The sequence below is a fragment of the Trachypithecus francoisi genome, unplaced genomic scaffold, assembly GCF_009764315.1.
Source record: "Trachypithecus francoisi isolate TF-2019V2 unplaced genomic scaffold, Tfra_2.0 Lachesis_group19, whole genome shotgun sequence".
Taxonomy (NCBI): Eukaryota; Metazoa; Chordata; class Mammalia; order Primates; family Cercopithecidae; genus Trachypithecus; species Trachypithecus francoisi.
Genome location: NW_022681464.1, coordinates 22,336,871 through 22,356,449, shown reverse-complemented (window position 1 = coordinate 22,356,449; position 19,579 = coordinate 22,336,871). Strand labels below are relative to the sequence as shown.

The 19,579-nt window shown below is 36.3% G+C and overlaps 1 protein-coding gene across 1 annotated transcript in view; it reads left to right on the top strand.

Annotated features, from left to right (window-relative positions):
• Positions 1 to 19,579, top strand: part of ASXL3 (ASXL transcriptional regulator 3) — a 171,945-nt gene that overhangs the window by 19,253 nt on the left and 133,113 nt on the right. Inside the window, 2 exon segments of the mRNA XM_033178027.1 lie at positions 9,948 to 10,030; positions 19,083 to 19,085. Coding sequence (XP_033033918.1) covers positions 9,948 to 10,030; positions 19,083 to 19,085 — 86 coding nt within the window.

The following is a 19,579-nucleotide window of genomic DNA, read 5'->3' as shown; positions in this document are numbered from 1 at the left end:
CCTGGGAATAACCTGGTATAAGTGAATTAAAAGTGAATTAATGTGTTGGTGTCTCAGTTCTCTCATCTACAAAACAAAAAGAAAAACAAAAAACAAACAAACAGAAAACAAATCTGCCTAACTGGGTGACTGTGAAATTAAATGTCTTAATGTAAGTCAAGTTCTTAGAAAAATGCCTAGCTTATTTTGAATGCTTTCTAGCATTATGCATTAGCTGCTCTTATTAACATCAGCATCTTATAAGGATTCCCAAGATTTAAAACTTTAGGGTTTTGACTGATTGCTGCTTTTCATATTATCCTGCAGGGAATGCTGGGTGTCCCTGTTGTCTGTTTCCATAAGGACAGGGGTTTAGTATTCATATGTAGGCAAAAGTATACACTAAGCACATTAATTTTCATAATATTGTATTAATCCTGCATCTGCAAATAGTTTTCAGAGTTATTATATATCTATCTATACTACTACTAGTAAAATATAAATAAACCCCAAATTGTTAGAGTATATAATCTTGATTTAATCATATTAGGTCTTGGGAAGATTGTCTACTTTGTTTCATCTAATGTTCTCATTTATATTTTTGTCTTATGTTTAGATTTTTATGGGAGGTTCTATAACAAAACTTACTATATGTCCTATGTTTGCTTTTACTTAACCCTCCTTGTAAATATTGTCTGTTGCTCCCCAGTGCTTCTGTATAAAAATGTCTATGTGAGACACTTCTCTTAGTTTAGAAATAAGAAAGCATTTATCTGATCTGACAAACTCATGTTTCTTTCATTCAGCTAATGAGAGTTAACTAATGTCTGCCTCCACATTTTAACTGCCATAAAATTGGGACAGTGTTCAAGATCAAAGTCACAGCAACTTTATCGTCGGGCATGATTTCTCATTTTTGAAACATTTCACTGGATTAGTCTCTTTTAAACTAGTGCAAGTTTCTTTCAAGGAGATGTGATAAGAAAAGTTACATGAGAGAAGTTATATGGGATAAGAAATGATGACGTATGAGCCTCGATGACAAGACACTGAAAGAATCTGCAGGTATGACCAGGAAGTGTTGTGGATAACCATGGGAATAATCACAAAGAACAGGAGAGCAGCTGTCCAAAGGCCTGGGTTCGGATCTTCATTCTCCCACTTTCTAGCTGTATAACACTGGGCAAATTAAATTAACTCCTTTGTATCTTCATTAATTCATCCATAATCTATAAAATGAGGGGGACAATAGGCCCTATGTGAGAGGGTTGTTAGAAGTATTAAATGAGCTCATATGCATGTTAGAATTCTGCTTAATGCAGAATAACTGCATTTTTAAAAAGGGTAAACTTTTTAATTATAGATTATTGAGCTTCATCTCAACCTTCAATAAAATACATTGTTGAAGAAATGACTGTGAGCATATAGAAGCGGATGATCATATCCCTGCAAGGCATTATGGATTCTCTAAGCTAATTCATGTCAAACTAAATTAATTTAGTTTTGATAGGATTATTAGACTTATACATCAGGAAGATGCACATATTAGAGCTAAATTTCAGCCAGTCATTTGATGTAAGTCTATTTATTGTAAAACTCGTTTAGAAGTGATGGGCATTTATAAACTGGGTGATAGTATAATTAAATGAATTTGTTTTGGATTGAACATATATAGATAAAGTGTATAGACTGAGTAGTCAGTATCAGTCTGAAAGGAGATTCCAATGGCAGCCATAACAGTTTGTTTTCCATTGCTTTGTTTAGCTCTGTCATGAATAACTTGGAGGAATACATCAAAATCATGCTTGTCAAATAGGTGGCTGAAAAAATAAGGGCAATTGGAAAAACTGAGCAATTGGAAAACAATGGGGATTACAAAAGAACTGTGTAAGCTTGAGAAAATAATGTGTAACTAAAAAGATAAAATTCACTTGAGATCACAGTGTCCTTTTATGCAGCAGGTTTTTTGGGGGCATGTAGAAATCCAGTGGAGGAGATTTCTGGGATGAGTTTAACTGTTACTTTCAATAATCAGCTGTTTGGCACTAATAGGATTTCGAGCCTAAACTACTGGATTTAAACAAACACTAGTGTATTAAAACAAATATATGCTTATGTCTGGCAGGTTTGGAAAACACACCACAGAGCTGTGGGTGCAATTTCAGAAGCAAATATTGAAAGATCTGGAACTTTTAGTTGAATGACAATGTGAGGTGGCTGCTGAAAAAGAGCATGTGTCTTATTAGGTTAATGTAGTTCTTGCAGATAGAAAAAAATGAATTCCCCATATTGTATTTGGATCGAGCTACAGTTAAAATATTTATCAGTTTTTTTAGCTCATTTATTTAAATGAGTATAATTCTTAAATTTGTTTTAAAAGTGACACTGGAAAACTCAAGAATGTTCAGAGAAGGATGATTTGGGTGATTGTGTTTGCAAATTATTTTACATGAAGATTGGTGAAGAAACTAAGGATCTATTAGTCTGGAAACAGAGGGAGACTTGGCCTGAATAGTGTTTGAAAACATGTGGCAATGTATCTTGTGTATAACTTATTGAATCCCGGAATTGTAAACTTACATAACACAATTGGCTTTTGACCTTACGTGATAAAACGGTGTTTGTAATTTAGCGTTAAATAATTATTGTTATATTCAAAGGCAAAAAGTAGGATAACTTGATAGAAATGAAAGGAAAGCACAATTTTTACTTGAAGTACTGAAAAAACTTTTTAATTATTACTGAGCTCTTAAGAGAATAGACTGCCTGCAAATTTCTGTAATAGAAAGATTTCCCTGTTTTTCGTTAAAGAGAAGTTTTACTTTGTAAAACAAGTTTTACATATGATTATTTAAACAATTATTCTTTTTTTGCTTTATTTTAGAACACTGTGTAAATTCTGTCTGCCACTTTGTTTTCTTTCTATGTGAAAAAGGAATGCGAAGTGTTTTAAATGATTAGAAACTTACTGAGGTCCAAAAAAGTTGCCAAAATCCTGCAGGAAATTAGAATTCACTTCTCTATTACATAGAATTTCATCTGCAAATTCAAGGAATGACCGCTTTGTTTGAAACTCCAAAAATCATTTCTTTCAGCTGTGCTCAGGTTTTATGACCCTGGGCAACTAAAGTATGTTGCTATAAAACAGAATTTCCTTCTCATGAATATTCTGTGATACCGTATATCGTAATTGCTTGAAAGTTTCAGTATATGTTGTTGGAAGTAAGTTGTTACTGTTGGTATTCTATATTTTTGATTTGTAACAAGCATAACAAGATAATTGGTCCTTTAGTATGCTCTTCTTCCTAGTCATCTGAACAGTATCTAAAAGCATGCCATGAGGAAACCAGGCACAGTATGGTGCAGGCTTTCCTGTGCATCATTGGTGGAATGTGTTTGGAAGTGGTCAGGCAATGAGGGATGAGAATATGTGGCTAGCCTGATTTGTAGTAACTGGTAAAGTTTACTTAGGAAATCTTAGGCCACATTTAATTCCTGCGATTTTTTTGTAGCGCTCTTCTTGGTATTGAAAAAAATCTGTGTTTCTAGGCTGTGTTCAAAGGGGGCCAGACTTTTTCTTTCAGCCAATAATATTAGCTACTGTTTATTAACACTCATTGCTGTAGGCAGTCATTTGGCTCATTGGAATAATAAGTCCTTTACATTCATTATCTCATTTAGTCCTCACAATATTTTTATGAATAAGGAAGAGAAGAAATTATGACTCAGAGATTTCTGATGCCTTATCTAACATCAGACAGCTAGTAGTAGGGGGTTCCTGGTTCATCTGCCTCCAGAGCTCACAGCCTTCATCATTATTCTATGAAAAGTTCCAAATATAGAATGACTCAAAATATTTCCCAAAATAACTTGGTCTTTGTTTATTGGAGCCTATTTAGTAGTGCTACAATCTGGAGATATAGATGTGAATGAGGACCAAGGCTCGGGAATGCATGAGGTTTACAGTGAGCAGGAAGATCATTCAACAAGGTAACACTAATTAATGATAATTTTGACAGGTGCTATACCAAGGGAATGTATAGTTTAAACCATTATCTGAGAGTTTAAGTGAATATCTGATTGTTCATACACACACACACACACACACACACATATATATTTCATTTGTTTTGAGACAGGATGTTGCACTGTCATCCAGGCTGGAGTGCAGTGTTGCAATCACTACTCACTGCAGCCTCAGTTTCCTAGGCTGAAGCAATCCTTCTGCTTCAGTCTACCAAGTAGCTGGGACTATAGGTACACACCACTATGCCTTTCTTATTTTTATTTATTTACTTTTAAGTTTTTAGAGACAGGGTCTCGCCATGTTGCCCAGGTTGGTCTCAAACTCCTGGGCTCAAATCATCTGCATACCTCAGCCTCCCAAATTGTTGAGATTACAGGCATGAGCCACCATGTCTGGGCTGATTGTTCTTAAGTGTGAAATTCCTGAACTGGGGTTTGTGAGAGCAATGGTACCTTGACTTATGATAGTCTAATGCCTGATTATTTGAGGTGGAAGAGTTTCATCGAGAAACTATTCCTCCCTGCCATTCTGTGGAAAAATTGTCTTCTATGAAACCGGTCCCTGGTGCCATAAAGGTGGGGGACTGCTATACAATAGCATATAATTTTACCATAAAGAACATTTAAATAGAATAGAAAATTGTTAGTATCATCTTTAACCCTTCAACCAGCAGCCACATACGCTGGGAGTGAAGAACAACCTAATTGAGCTGTGAATACTGGGCATTTGCTGAGGTGCTGTCACTTTTGATGTAATTTATTTTCTCATCTGAAGGCTATCAGTAACCCAAGTTCACCTTTCATCAAAATGTCATGGACCTTTGCGGCTTTTCAAGAGTAGTAGAAATAGGGAATGTTAAATATATTAACTAGAGTCTTTTGTAATAATGGAAAGCCCCAGAGAGGACTTAGCACGTAGGAGTTGTCTAATAAATATTAGCTGCTCTTATTATACTTAAACATTGTCATCAGTATCATCATGCATACAAGTCCTGTTCATCTACTCACTAGCTTTATGACCTTGAGCCAGTTCAGCTTTGCACATCTCAGAGAATGTTAATAATACTTCTCTATGCATCTCACTGAATTGTTTTGAGGATCAAATAAATTAATATATATTGTATGAAGCAAATGAAATAAAATACATTGTATAAAAGTTGTTTGTAATTGTAAAGAGGTATATAATGGTTTATTGTTGTTATAACCCCAAAATCGTTTACCTCAGACATGAGGCCCTAAACATCTGAACACTTTAATGAACTGCCAGTATTGATTAAAGGAAGATGGCACATTAATGTTAGAAAAAGGGAAAAAGCCTGGTCACTGATACCCACGTAGAATTCCACAAATGTAAACATCTGTCATTGAAATGATACTTAAATTGTAGGGATTATTTTTTGTTTTACCATCAAATAAGTAAGCTCTCTCAGAAAGTTTTATTTAGGGCCAGAAGGGCCGAAATTTTAACCTTTAAAGGAACAGTAGTCTAATGTGTTTATCTTAGAGATACTTAGAATGAGTTTTCTCTTTGAGAGACACCAAGGAATTCTTGAGTAGGCCTTAATATACTTGAGCCAGTGTTCCTGGACCAAAAAGGTACTTAAGGACCAAACCTAACACACACAAAATTGCATTCCTAACTTGGCACTACATGATATGGCCAATCGTCTCTCTCTTTCCTTTAACTATATTGCAGGTATTACAGGTCCTTTTTTGTGTTTATTTTTTCTCCCCATCCTAGGACATGTAGAAGTCTGGGGGGCGGTGGGGGAGGGAGGAGGAGAAATTTCTGGAATGAGACTGTCCTGCCTCAAAACTGTATGAATGTATAAGTCTTTGAGATAGGCCCTGATAGAGTTAGTTAGATAAGAAGGTGGAATGTAATGGTATATTTGGCAGCTCTGTACATCTGTTTACCTCCTGTGAAAAATAGATCCACAACCAGGAAGACAGCTAGTTGTGTGTATGCTTTGTGCCCCAGGCATGGAGAGTCCTGTTTGTGGAGAGCAATGTTGAATTTGAAACCTTTCATGGAGTAGAAGTGAAGAAGAAAGAAAGTAACTAGGAATTGAAAAGACTTCAGTATATGAGAGATGCAAGACATCTCAGAGATTGAGTATAGTAAGATCGCAAATATAGCTTTAACACAAGAGAACAATTTGTTTCACAAAGAAAGAAAGGACATTTTATGTAAAGACTGAGCACTGTGACAGACTCTGATTTGTGAAGAGACAGTGATATGTGGCCAGTGGTTTGTAATTCCAATCTTCCTGGCAGTGCTAGTTCTAATAATTCTAGCTACAGATATTCTTAGCGAAACTCAGCAGTTTTAGGGGCCTGTTTTTGAGGAAATGAATTATAAAGTGCTCAAAATTTCAGCAAAAATTTTTTGAAATGGACTAAGAAAGATTAGTTAGCCAATATAAATAATGTAGGAAAGATAAATAAAGCATACATCTATTATAAAGGAGAAGCAATTCACAATATTTGTAGAAAACATGATTGTATACTGTGTGCTGTTACAACTGTTAACTCAATTAACTATTCATATAGATAATAATTACCCTGATTCAGTGACTTTTATATGTATTAGCAATAGAATGTGGGAAATATTAGATGAAAAAAGTATATTCGAAGTTGCAACTGAAAATATAAAATAATAAAATGTTTGTTACAGATTACAAAGTAAATCTTAATTGGAATGATGTATAAAATTCGTAGGAATTTAATTAGATGTAATTAGATGTTTCATTGAATTCCAATCTCAATTTCATCCGGAAAAAATAAAGTGGATATTTAGAAACTTAAGAAGGAATAATCAGAGCAGTGTCCTGTTCAGTGAGTGAAGTGTATTATAATATTACAGCAATTAAAACAGTGTAGTGTTGACTCAGCAATTGGTGGAAAGATCGGTGGGACCTAGTGGAACCCCTGGACAAGCCCCCCAAGGACAGCGTTATGCAGTTTCCTCTGGAGACTCTTAAAATTCCCAGAAGTGCCATCAGCCATTAGAGGGAGTAAGTGTGGGGGTCCAAGCTCTCTCATCTGCAGCTCAACATGAACAGCTCTGCATTTGTGTGTTTTATATATTGGGTTCCCACAATTATATTTAGGTTTCACATTTTGAAAAGTTTTCATTGCCCTACTATTAACATATGGTAGAGGATGCCTCACTAGCCATGTGTGGCATATGAAACAAATTATGTTGGAGAAATGAGGCTTACTATGGGAGGAGGGGACAGATGTTAATATTTCACCTTGGCAAAAAATATAAATTCCAGATGAATTAAGAAACAACTACTTGAAAGAAACACTTGTAGGTATTTGCACGCTCTCTGGATAAAAGGAATTTCTAAACATTAAAGTAGTAGAAGTTAATGGAAAAGCCTGATGAATAGTTGCTTGTGTAACAATAGAAAAAAACAAAAAAACAGATCTCCCGCCAAAACATCCAAAATATAAGCAACTACAAGACCAGGCAGTGCCTTATGGTCACGAGATTGTTGGGGCAGTGGACAGTTAGTCTAAGGTTTGGGTCTGGTAGCTTAAGATGCCATTGTGCTCCGACTGTGGCTTGTCCCACTCAGTGTATTAGAGTATGGCTGTCTGTGAGTCTGATTCATGTCTCTGCCATGTGTCACATTATGTTGATGGCATCAATGTTTTGTTATGTGAAGATAATTTCTCCTTATCTTTTGTTCTATTAATGTTTACACAGCTCAATCAAAGCTTATTCACACCCAGGAACTTCTCCTTCTCTGTCTCTGTTCTCTGTCTTGCAGGAATTGAGGGTGGCTTCTGGTGTTTTGTGTGGCTTCATCATTTCCTTCCTGCCTCTCATCCACTTCATGATGTAATTCTTGGCACTTTTACTTCCTTTGTAGAGTAGGATGTGATGTCATAGAGAAGGGGACAGGGCTATCCAAATTCTCTCAATTGCTGGGAGGAGCTGTCCAGGTGTGCTGAGGGGCCTGTACTCAGGAAGAGAAACAGGGAATCCTCCACAGTGAGTAACCCCAATTTCAAGTGCACCCAAATTTCTGTTAAAACATTGTCCAGTACACTGGAGTTTCTTCTTTGGCCCTTTCTAGATTTAATCAGTTTGCCTTTAGACATTCCCAGTTCAGCTCAATTTTCCTCCTTTCTCACCCTCCTCCTGTCTTTCTCTTCTTTCCCCATGGTATGCCTTTCCCTCCAGTTGCCCTCTTCCTTGCTTGCTTCCTGTGTGTCTGTGTCTATTGACCTCCTGCCCATATCTTTTATGAGAGACCCGTTGCCTTTCATTTGAGGCAGTGCTCACCCTATATATAGTCCATGTGAACACAGCATCTCCTTTCAGTAATTCATAATTATGTACTGTTCTACTTACAGTTCTTATTTTAAAACTTCTGTCAGCTTTTTGTTTTCATATCAGCTTCTTCCTCTTTTCCCTGTGCTCTATTCTTTCCCCCTTTTCAGCTCTATTGTGCAGTTTCCTTATTGCCTTTTTTCCAATGTATTTATACTCCTCTTCCCTAAACAACTTCGCCTATGTTTCTGTTTCCCCTTTTCCAGTGTTCAGTTCAGCTCTACAGTGTCCTCCTCTGCGAGGACCACTTTCCTTCTTTCCCTTTCACTTACTTGTTGCTATACCCTTGTTGTAGTGTGGCTCATATTTCTGTATTCTTTAAAGAATTTACAGCTATGAGTAAGGATGGGGCTGATCAGGATTGGGAAAAAGGGGGGATTTTCCTGGGAACTAGAAAGGAGAGAATAGGAAAGTGTCTGAAAAGTTAGGACGGGCAGACTGCGTGCAACACACTGAAGGGCCTTGATGAACAGAGCCTTCCCTTGTGCATCAGTTGAAATTTGGTTATTGACAGTATAAGAGATCACAGAGCCGTTTTGAACAGATTTGGAAGCCTTTTCAAGTTTACATTTTCAGAATGACCCTGTTAATTCTTAATAATTATGATTCTTCGAATAATCATGGATTGGAACTCTAGTGTTTCTAAGTTACAAGAGGCCATGACTTGAGCATGAACTCCTGCATAGCATCTTTAATTAGGTGTCATCTACCCTTGGAGTAGGTCATTGTGAAGATGTGTGTAACTTGTTTCTTGTACCCAGATGTGGTCCCTGTAGTTCATGTTGGTGCACAGTAGGGGCACTACTGTTTATTGTTTCCACCACATGGGGTTAAGTCCCTGGAAAAATAAAGGAACCTGATTTCCAGGGCTGATGGTCTAAGACCTGTGGAAATAATCAGCTATGTCCTGTGTATTTCACACCCTTTGTTTAAAAGAACCCCTTTCACAAAAGATAGGTAGGGCAGAAGAGGAGAGAAAGAGAATGGGACTGAGTTCATATGACTGAGATAGGCTAAATGGGAAGAGGAAAGGGCTTACTTGAAATTAATTGGAAAAGGCAAAGGAAAGGAAACTGAGCTGAACTGGAAAACACACTGTAATGAGTTACTTGGGTTCCTGTATGCTTCTTTCAATATTTTGGGCATGAATCCAGTGAGGCTGTTTGTGACCAGCACTCTGTTCTCTTCTATTGGTAGTATTCAGGCTCCATGTTTCCAAGGACCTGGAATCTTAGGAAACATTTTAACAGCCTGAAAACATGACTTTCACCATAAAATATTAGAAACTTTTTAAATAAAGGAAATTATATACATTTGTTAACTTGTTTTCTTTAGGGTTCACATTTCTTTTTTGGTGTGTATGCCTTTGTGACATGTTTGAAGGATGGCCCCTTTTTGTTGCAGAGATTTCCGATTTAAATGTCCAAAAAAATTACATTCTCCCTTTGGCCACCTGACCTGTATGATGGACTGTTACCTTGATGTAAAAGCCCCTTCCCCTGTAATAAAATAAGCAGAGGATGCATGATTCACATACATTTTCATTTTGTATGCTGCCATGCAATAATCTCGAAATCTTATGTTTATATTTTAGGCACTAGAAAAACACCCCAACTCACCAATGACAGCAAAGCAGATATTGGAAGTCATTCAGAAAGAAGGGTTAAAAGAAACAAGGTCAGTATCCATATTTAAAACATTTTCTGTTTTCATTAAATAATAATTGCCACTCATTGCTAAGCAATAGGTGTATCTAGATTTTGATATCGTAGTTGATTGTGAATTGGGTAACTACCCACAAATTCTTTTCTAATTGAGAAGTAGTTGGATGGTTTAAGATTTCCTTGGACTTGCCTGTTATCTTAATACATTAGATGGATTGATACAGGACGTACTTTCTTAACAAAGAACAGCACTGTGTGACTTAGTCCCTCCTTGAAGTTATTCCCATTTCTTTTTCTTGTAAGAGTAGATCGTGTTTCTGAAACCAGGTGGTGAAAGAGAAACACTTTTACAGGTTTAATAGGTAGATCCTAGGATATAAAGATGAGCTCACTTTGATAAAATTCAGTGCCAGTAAATGTGGTTGAAAATCTAGTCCTCTTATATTTAAGAAACTCTACTTGGTGCATCCTGTAATAGCTGTTGAGCCTAATATTTACCCTTTTAAAATGTACAGTTTAGTGGATTATGTTATATTCACAAAGTTCTGCATCATCAACATTATCAAACTTTAGAACATTTTCATCACCCTAAAATGAAACCCTGCACCCATTAGCAGTCACTCCATATACCAAGTACTCTTGCCTCTGGCAGCTGCTAGTCCACTTTCTGTCTCTATGGACTTGCTATTCTAGACATTTAATATAAGTGGAATATAGATATGTAGCCTTTTGTGAAAGGCTTATTTGACTTAGCATATAATGTTTTCAGGGTTTCCTCATGTTGTAGTATATAACAGGAATTCCTTTTGGTTGCCAGGTGATATTTCAGTGATGATTCTTTATTCTTAGGTATTAATTTTATGGTTTTAGATAGCAAGTTAGGGCCGTATAGATGATATTACTCAAGGAGAAAAAGGTTTACTATAGGATAAAACAACTATGATGTTGTCATATGTGTATGTAATCAGCCTTGTTACATAGAATAGATTTGTGTACATGAGTTGTCCATCTGTAAGCCATGGAGCATACAGTAGTCACAACTTGATGAAATTAAACCTACCAGACTACCTTTTGAATGTTTTCATTTGATGTGGATATAGAAACTGCTAAGATAAATAAATATCCTTCTGAGGCTGACTTTTTGTGAAAAGTAGGTTTCAGCTATAACTCCTATAACTTTAACGTGTGGGTAACATCAGCCTCTAGCTGTTTAAAATGTATCTTTTGCAAGGTAGGTCCATAGACATCACAATTTACTGGGGTACAGGAAACCTATACTCAAATTTTCATTTTTTATTTTGGAGACTTTTTCTGCCTACTCTGTAGAAATAGCCTAAGATAATATAACCACATTGTGTTTGCACTAATTGTTCCCCCACAAAGTGGAGGCAGCAGTGGGCAGGTTAGTTGCTAAAAGTACCTAACAACTCTGTTAAAGGAGATCCTATTTTAACCCAGATGTCAGTTTAAGGAGTTAGGGAACAAAATCAGGAAAACAGGAGATTGATTTTCTTCTTGCCACCTGTCAGTAACCCTGGAAATATTTATGACAATTAGAAAGGACTGAAAATATCTGTGCCACAGTCAAAAGAAAAGAAGGGCTAAAAATCTAAGGATGTCAACTGTCTTATGTGGGCGTTGTTGCCAGAGGAATCTGCCAATGTGGACATAAAAAGCACCTCCTAAAAGCAGACATTTGAAATTCGTTCATTAAGATATTCTTCTCCACAGGAGTGACTCTGCTATTATCATTTGTTATGAAGCTTGAGATATAAAAATCCCTGTACTGTGACTCACAACAACATTTTAATTACACTTGTTATCATTATAGCTTTATTTCAAAATTTTCAAAATGCTGGTCCTCCCAGAATGGTATATAAGAAGGCTTTCAGCATGTGTAGTTAACTAATACAAACAAATTTTAAAAACCAACTTCTTCAAAGAGTAATTAAAGAACACTGAAATGGGAAATGTAACTCCCTAGTCCTCTACATTGAATCTGTCTCCCCACTTCACCACTGCGTCACTATTTGTCCTTCTGTAAGGAAAAAAAAAGTCCTTTGTTACAAATACTCATGAACCAGTATAGTATTAGTGAAGTACCTGCACACAGTTACCGCTTTGAATAGGAAAAGGAAAAGCAAATAAAGAGAACACAGTTAAAGTTTTCTTCTGTAAAATCTGCTCTGCATCAAGTGGCCTCAGACTATGCATTTTGTGCTCCCATTTGTTTTTTCATTCTATTTCTTTAAATTTCCCCCTTCTTGTCAATGGTAATCCATTACTTATGACTCATGCATCTGTGCTCACTGTTCCCTTGTTTTCTAGTTGTAATTTTCTTGTTAGAGTCATCTCTAAAATAAACATACCTAGCTTTTGAGTGAGTTTAGGACTGTCTTGTATGTATGGATGTTGTTTCAAGGAGCAATTATTGACACTTATTTTGCCTCCTTAATGTACTGTTTTGCTACTTTCCAAGTTCTTAAATGTTTTCCAAATATTTAAGCTAGTTGAGTAAATGGAATGTAACTGTATGTATTTTTCTTAAGTAAAGTTTAGAAATTCCACCTTCATGAGGTCAAACATAGTTGATTGATTTCTAGGTATTTACTAATGATGTGTTTCAAGAAATGCACATTAGTAATATGTGTGATTAAATACAGGGAAGTGCTTGTAAAGTTACTAATATGGCCATAACCCTCTGGTGGTCTCTTCTATGGATGAGAGGTAACGTTTTAATGGTCCTCCTCCAAACAGTTCTCTACTGTACCTAGCATTTCTAGACAATAGAAGATAAGGTCTTCAGCCACCGTCATCATTCCAACCTGTACTCAAAGCAAGGCCATTTGTGTGAAGTGCTATGGGAGTCCTTCATTCTGTATGTGTCAGGCAGGTCTCCGATAGCACTTACCTCGCTGTACTGTAATTTTGTCTTTGTATGTCTTCCCTGCCTGTGTGTGAGCTCCTTAAGGGCAGGGAACCTCACGCTTCTGGCTCTCGGCAGATACTCAGTAAATAGTTGTTTAGTCAATAATCTTCATTCTCAAGATGTTAATTTGCTGGTGCTTAGTAACGACTTTGGCTTGCATTCAGAATTAGAAGCTTCTTTTTAACATGTTGTGTTTTTGATGATATGTAATAGTAGTTATTTTTAACATCAAAAGAAACTTAACAGGTTTGTGGAAATCCCATTAAATATATGTATGCTGATAGTTTCCAGCAGATTATCTGTGAATAACTGAAGTTACTGTGCTGTTGCTTGTTTTCAAACACTGTGAAAGCCACTAGTTTAAACTTGTAACTTCTAATAGAAAAACTACATTAGTAATTTTGGCAAAACTAATGAGGGTATTTGAATGTGTTCAGTATGTATGTTACTGTTATTTGAGGTGAAATTTGACATTGTATGCTGTATTTTCCTCTTTACAAGTGACACTTTAAATCATATAGTTTTCATGTAAACATGATAAAAATATGACTTTTTACATCATGTTCTGTGTCTCATCTTCATATTATTGATGAAATGTGTACGGTAGAATTAAATTCTATTTGGAAAAGCCAGAATGAAATAAGTACCTTCTGTGTGGGTAAAAAAGAAATATGATATATGAATATAATAAATTAGCAGAAGGACATGTGGTTTTGTTAAAAAAAATAATAGAATGATTTTTTAAGACCTGGTTTTCTTCCTTATGAAAATACTCTTGGTAATTTTTACCTCCCCTGTGTATAATAGGATAGAAGATTTTATTAATGTCATTTTATTCTGGTCCCTCTGTGTACTTGTTTCACTGATTCTGAGTGTTTTTAGGGCTTCTGCTCCTTTATGTTTATGAATTGTCAACAGTTAATCAATCAAAGTATTGGAAGGCTTTTCAGATGATTGGAATCATATAATCACATAGCCATGCTGCTTCTCTAGGTGGGATTAAAATGTGAATACCTCTGTCTGCTGCTTTTGTGGATGGATATTTGATATCCCTCTTTGGACTTCTTAGATAAACATCCCCACTTCCTTCCTCAGGGAGTTAGGGTGCTGCTGTGGAGTATGTTCTTGTCTGCAGTAAGTGAAAATATTTGTTTAGAAAAGAGCAGTAAGTCTAGTTACAGTGTTGCTTTGGATGATTTTGGGAGTCATTCCAATTCTGATTTTCTGCTTTTGATTTGCTTGTACAGAAGTTATCATTCCTTTAGCAAGAGGACTGTGGGATTTTTGATGCCTGAGGATGTGTTTTTTGATGCCATGTCTTACATAATTTTTCAAGTGATGCTTCCAAAGAAATGTGTGCTCTGTTATAGTAACATATCCAGGGGTTGCAAGGTCATGGAGTAAGGCTTACATGACTTATGTAGTGAGAGCAAAACAACCATTCATCAGTGAGGAATAATTTTTTTATGTGCTGGACATTATCATTATAAGATACCTGTTACTAATGTAGCAGGAAGTGTGATTTAGTTTTATATTATTTGATAATAGGCAAATAGTTTATAATGAGCCTGAAGTGATCGTAAAATTAAAATATACATATACACACAAACCACACAAAGCAATTAAGAAAACCTCTGTTGGGTTGAGGGCAAGACAATATTTATGAGGTACATTTTAACAATATTAGAGATGCCATACTTTAGATTTAAAAACTATGTTAAATTTCATCAACTGTTTACAGAGAAGCAACCTATAATTATATATTTCAGTAGGGACATTTTAAAAAGTTTTATAAGCAGTATCTGTTGTGTTTAGTGTTCCTCAGAATAATGGACATATTTGAGATTTTGTGATGTAGAACATGCATTGACATCCCAGATTTTGTCATTACTCTAGTATCAATGAGAATTTTTTATTCCACTGATAATTCCGGAATTTATTTTTACCTCGTTTTGTTTAAGACTTATGTTTTCTGTTTTGCAATCTCTGTTATGATATGCTGAAATTAGAATCTCCACTTTGTACTGTGCTTTATTAAAGATGTTGCATTTCTTTAGGGGGATAACATGTCAGAAATTCTATTACCATGTATAGTGACAAACAATAAAATTTCTTGGCATTGCTCTTGGTGAGATTTATGTTGCTAATTAGTGCTTTAGGAGATGATTCTTTCTTGCCGCTGCAATGTTTTGCCTAGAGATAAGAAATAAACGCAAGTAATTTCTACTGCAAAATCAATTCTTATCTGCAGACTCCATGTTGGCGCCCTTTCTTTAATACTGAAATGGTGGTCTAGTTTGTTTGTGTTGGGCATTTTAGAATTACAGTGTTAGCTCACAGTGTCATCCCTGCCATTTGTTAACATCTAATTCTCTCATTGTGTAAATGGTGTGCACAGTCAGCTACTTAGAGAGGAATGTATGAGACAATGGTGTTATTAAACAGAAACATAGGGCAATTTGCATATATTTGTGTGTGTACATGTGTATAAGCAAGCTTCAAGAATAATCTAGTTCTTAGTTGACATAAAATTTTACTTGTCATCATTACTCAGATTAGAAATCTCAATCAGTGCCATTCTTAACTCCCCGGACGTCATGGCCAGATGGTTCTGGGTAGTGTTAGTTTTACTTCCTAAGCACGTCTTTCTTTCTGTGTACCATACTTTTTGCAATTCTTCAGATACTTTTCATTTCTTACCTGGATTATTGCACTATCTTCTTATCTGGTCATCTTATCCCAAGTCTTCCTTTCCCCTTTACAAATATGTTTTTTTTTTTTCTCAAAACTGGCTTCAGTTTATAGTAGCATTTCTTAATAAGGAATCCATCATGCAGGCATTCATTGAGGATATTACAGGTTTGATTCCAGACCATCACAATAAGGAGAATATTGCAAAAAAGGGAGTCACACAAATTGTTTGGTTTCCCAGTGCATATAAAAGTCGTGTTTATAGACAGTAGTCTATTGGGTGTGCAGTAGCATTATGTCTGAAAAACACTGTGCATACCTTAATTTAAAAAATACTTTATGCTGGACATGGTGGCTCATGCCTGTAATCCCAGCACTTTGGGAGGCCAAGGAAGGAGGATTATTTGAGTCCAGGAGTTTGAGACCAGCCTGGACAACAACAGAAACAGTGAGGCCCTGTTTCTACAAAAAATAGAATATTAGCCAAACTTGGTGGTACATACCTATAGTTCCAGATATTAATTAGGGAGGCTGAAGCTGGAGGATCACTTGAGCCGATGTGGTCAGGCTGTAGTGAGCTGAGATGGTGCCACTCCACTCTAACCTGGGTGACTGAATGAGACCCTATCTAAAAAACAATGATAACAATCATCTGAACCTTCAACAAGTCATGATCACTTTGCTGGTAGAGAGAGTCTTGTCTTGATGTTGATGGCTGCCGACTGATCAGAATAGTGGTTGCTGAAGGATGGAATGGCTGTGGCAATTGCTTAAAGTAAGACAACAGTGAAGTATTCTGTATTGATTGACACTTCCTTTCTTGAAATATTTCTGTGGTATGCGATGCTATTTGACAATATTTTACCCATAGTAGAACTTATTTTAAAGCTGGAGTCAGCCCTCTCAAACCGTGCTGTTGCTTTTTATCAGCTAAGTTAGTGTAATATTCTAAATCATTTATTTGTATTTCAACAATGTTCACAGTATCTTCACCAGAAGTAGATTTTATCTCAAGAAATTATCTTCATTACACACCTATAAGAAGCACCTCCTGACCTGTGAAAGTTTTATCATGAGATTGAAACAATTCAGTCACAACTTTGGGCTCCACTTCAAATTCTAGTTCTCTTGTCATTTCTACCACATCTGCAGTTACTTCCTGCACTGAAGTGTTGAAGTGGATCAGAATCCACTTCTTCCATACTCTTGTTAATGTTGCTATTGTGACCACCTCCCGTGAATCATGAATGTTCTCAATGGCATCTAGAAGGGTGAACTCTTTTCTGAAGATTTTTAATTCACTTTGCTCAGATTCATCAGAGGAACTGCCATCTATGGCTGTGATAGCCTTAGGATATATATATATATTTTATGTGTGTGTGTGTGTGTGTATATATATATATATATATATTTTTTTTTTTTGAGACGGAGTCTCACTCTGTCGCCCAGGCTGGAGTTTAATGGCCAGATCTCAGCTCACTGCAAGCTCCGCCTCCCGGGTTTATGCCATTCTCCTGCCTCAGCCTCCCAAGTAGCTGGGACTACAGGCGCCCACCACCACACCCGGCTAGTTTTTTGTATTTTTTAGTAGAGACGGGGTTTCACCATGTTAGCCAGGATGGTCTCGATCTGCTGACCTCGTGATCCACTGGTCTCGGCCTCCCAAAGTGCTGGGATTACAGGCTTGAGCCACTGCGCCTGGCCAGAAATATATTTCTTAAATAAGAAGACTTGAAAATCAAAATTATTCCTTGATTTATGGACTGCAGAATAGATGTTGTCTTAGCAGGTATGAAAGCAACGTTAGTCTCTTTGTACATTTCCCTCATCTCTTGGGTGACTAGATGCATTGTCAGTAAACAGTAGTATTTTGAAAGGAATCTTTTTTTTTTTTTTTTCTGAGCAGTAAGTCTTAACAGCTTAAAATATTCAGCAAACCATTTTGTAAACAGATGTGGTGTCATGCATGCTTTGTTTTTCCATTTATAGAGTACAGGTATAGCAGATGTAACATAATGTTTAAGTGCTCTGGGATTTCCAAAATGCTAAATGGTCATTGGCTTCAACATAAAGTCATCAGTGACATTAGCCCCAAACAGGAGAGCAAGCCTGTTTTTTTAAGCATTGAAAGCAAACCTTGACTTCACCTCTCTACCTATGAAAGTCCTAGATGGCATTTTCTTTCAGTAATGAATGTAGGCTGTTTTGTCTACATAGAAAATCTAGTTCATATAGCCACCTTTGTCAATGATCTTAGCTAGATATTTTGGACAACTTGCTGGGGCTTCTACATTAGTAATTGCTGCTTCACTTTGCACTTCTATATTATAGAGATGGCCTTTTTCCTTAAGCCTCATGAACCAAACTTTGCTAGCTTCTAACTTTTCTTCTGCAGCTTCCTCACCTCTCCTAGCCTTCATATAATTTTGACCAAGTTTGCCATTTTATATGGGCACTGTTCATGACACTTCAAACAATTACAGTAGTAACATCAGAGATAACTGATTACAGAACACCATAACAGATATAATAATAATGACAAAGTTGCAAATATTGTGTGAATTACCAAACTGTGACACAGACAGGAAATGAGCAAATGCTGTTGGAAAAATGGCACCAGTAGACTTGCTTGATGCAGGGTTGCCTCAGACTTGCAATTTGTAAAAAATGCAGTATCTGTGAAGCATAATAAAGTTAAACACACAAAACATGAGGTATCCCTAAATTCAAGAGACTGTATCACACATATTAATCACTTAAAGTGATTAGTCAAAAGCTATAGTCTTTTGTATGTTTGATGATTGTTTGATTAAATTGAATATGGTACTTTTTTCTAGTTAGATGGTATCTGGATAAATCTATTATATAATATTCTGATACTATAGAGCTTATGTGTGAATGGTAAAGCCTACATTACACCTTACATTTAGATAAAATTTTGAATTTCTAATCTGGCCAATTTCAATTTTGTATACATTTGGTTTTACCCAAAATATGTCACTTAAAATGTTTTGGGGCATTGTATATTTTCTGTACATATTTAATTAGTTTTGAGTTAAATGGTGTAACTTGATTAAGAAGTCATAGTCTGCACATGAATATCACTAATTGTTTAAAATAACTCTGTAATAGCTAATAAGTTAAGCTTCTTTTAACTTAAACTTTTTAAATGTAGGGACAAAATAAAGTAATTCTTGAGGAGGATAAGATTATATATTACTGTGGCAGCATTTTCTGAGTAGAAAATCGTTATGTGAAATGCTACCCAGCAAGATCACGTTTCAAGTTTTCAGCACAATCATAATCGACTTGGGCTTGGGTAACTGTAAAGCCTTTATAGTCAAACATCTGATATTGCAGCCATAGTTGAGTATTTGTGGTTCATTGTGAAATATCTCCTGTTACTTTTTTCATGATTTGAAAAGTTGAAGTCGAGCCCCACAAGAAAGTCAAAGACTGTCACGTGTGCCTGTGTGTGTGTGTGTGTGTGCACGCACGTGCATGCACAGGCACTCACATTTCTGGTAGTTATCCCATCGTTGATGTAAGATTGGATTGCTGAATGGGAAGGAAATACTTTTTATACAGAATGCCTCAGTAATGCACTGAGTTTGGAAGATGACTCTTAATCACTATTAAGTCCTCTCAGACTTAGTCGTGATTGTCTTAGTCAGCTTAAGCTGCCATAACAAAATACCATAGAGTGGATGGCTTAAATAACAGAAATTTATTTTCTCACAGTTCTGGAAGGCGGAAAGCCCAGATTAAGGCTGGCAGTTTCCGTTTCTGGTAAAGACTTTCTTCCTGGCTTATAGCTGGCTGCCTTCTTGCGTGTCATCACATCGGCCTTTCTTCCATATGTCTGCACAGAGACACAGCAAGCTGTCTACTGTTTCTTCTTATAAGGACACCAATCCTGTTGGATCAGGGCTCCATCCTTAG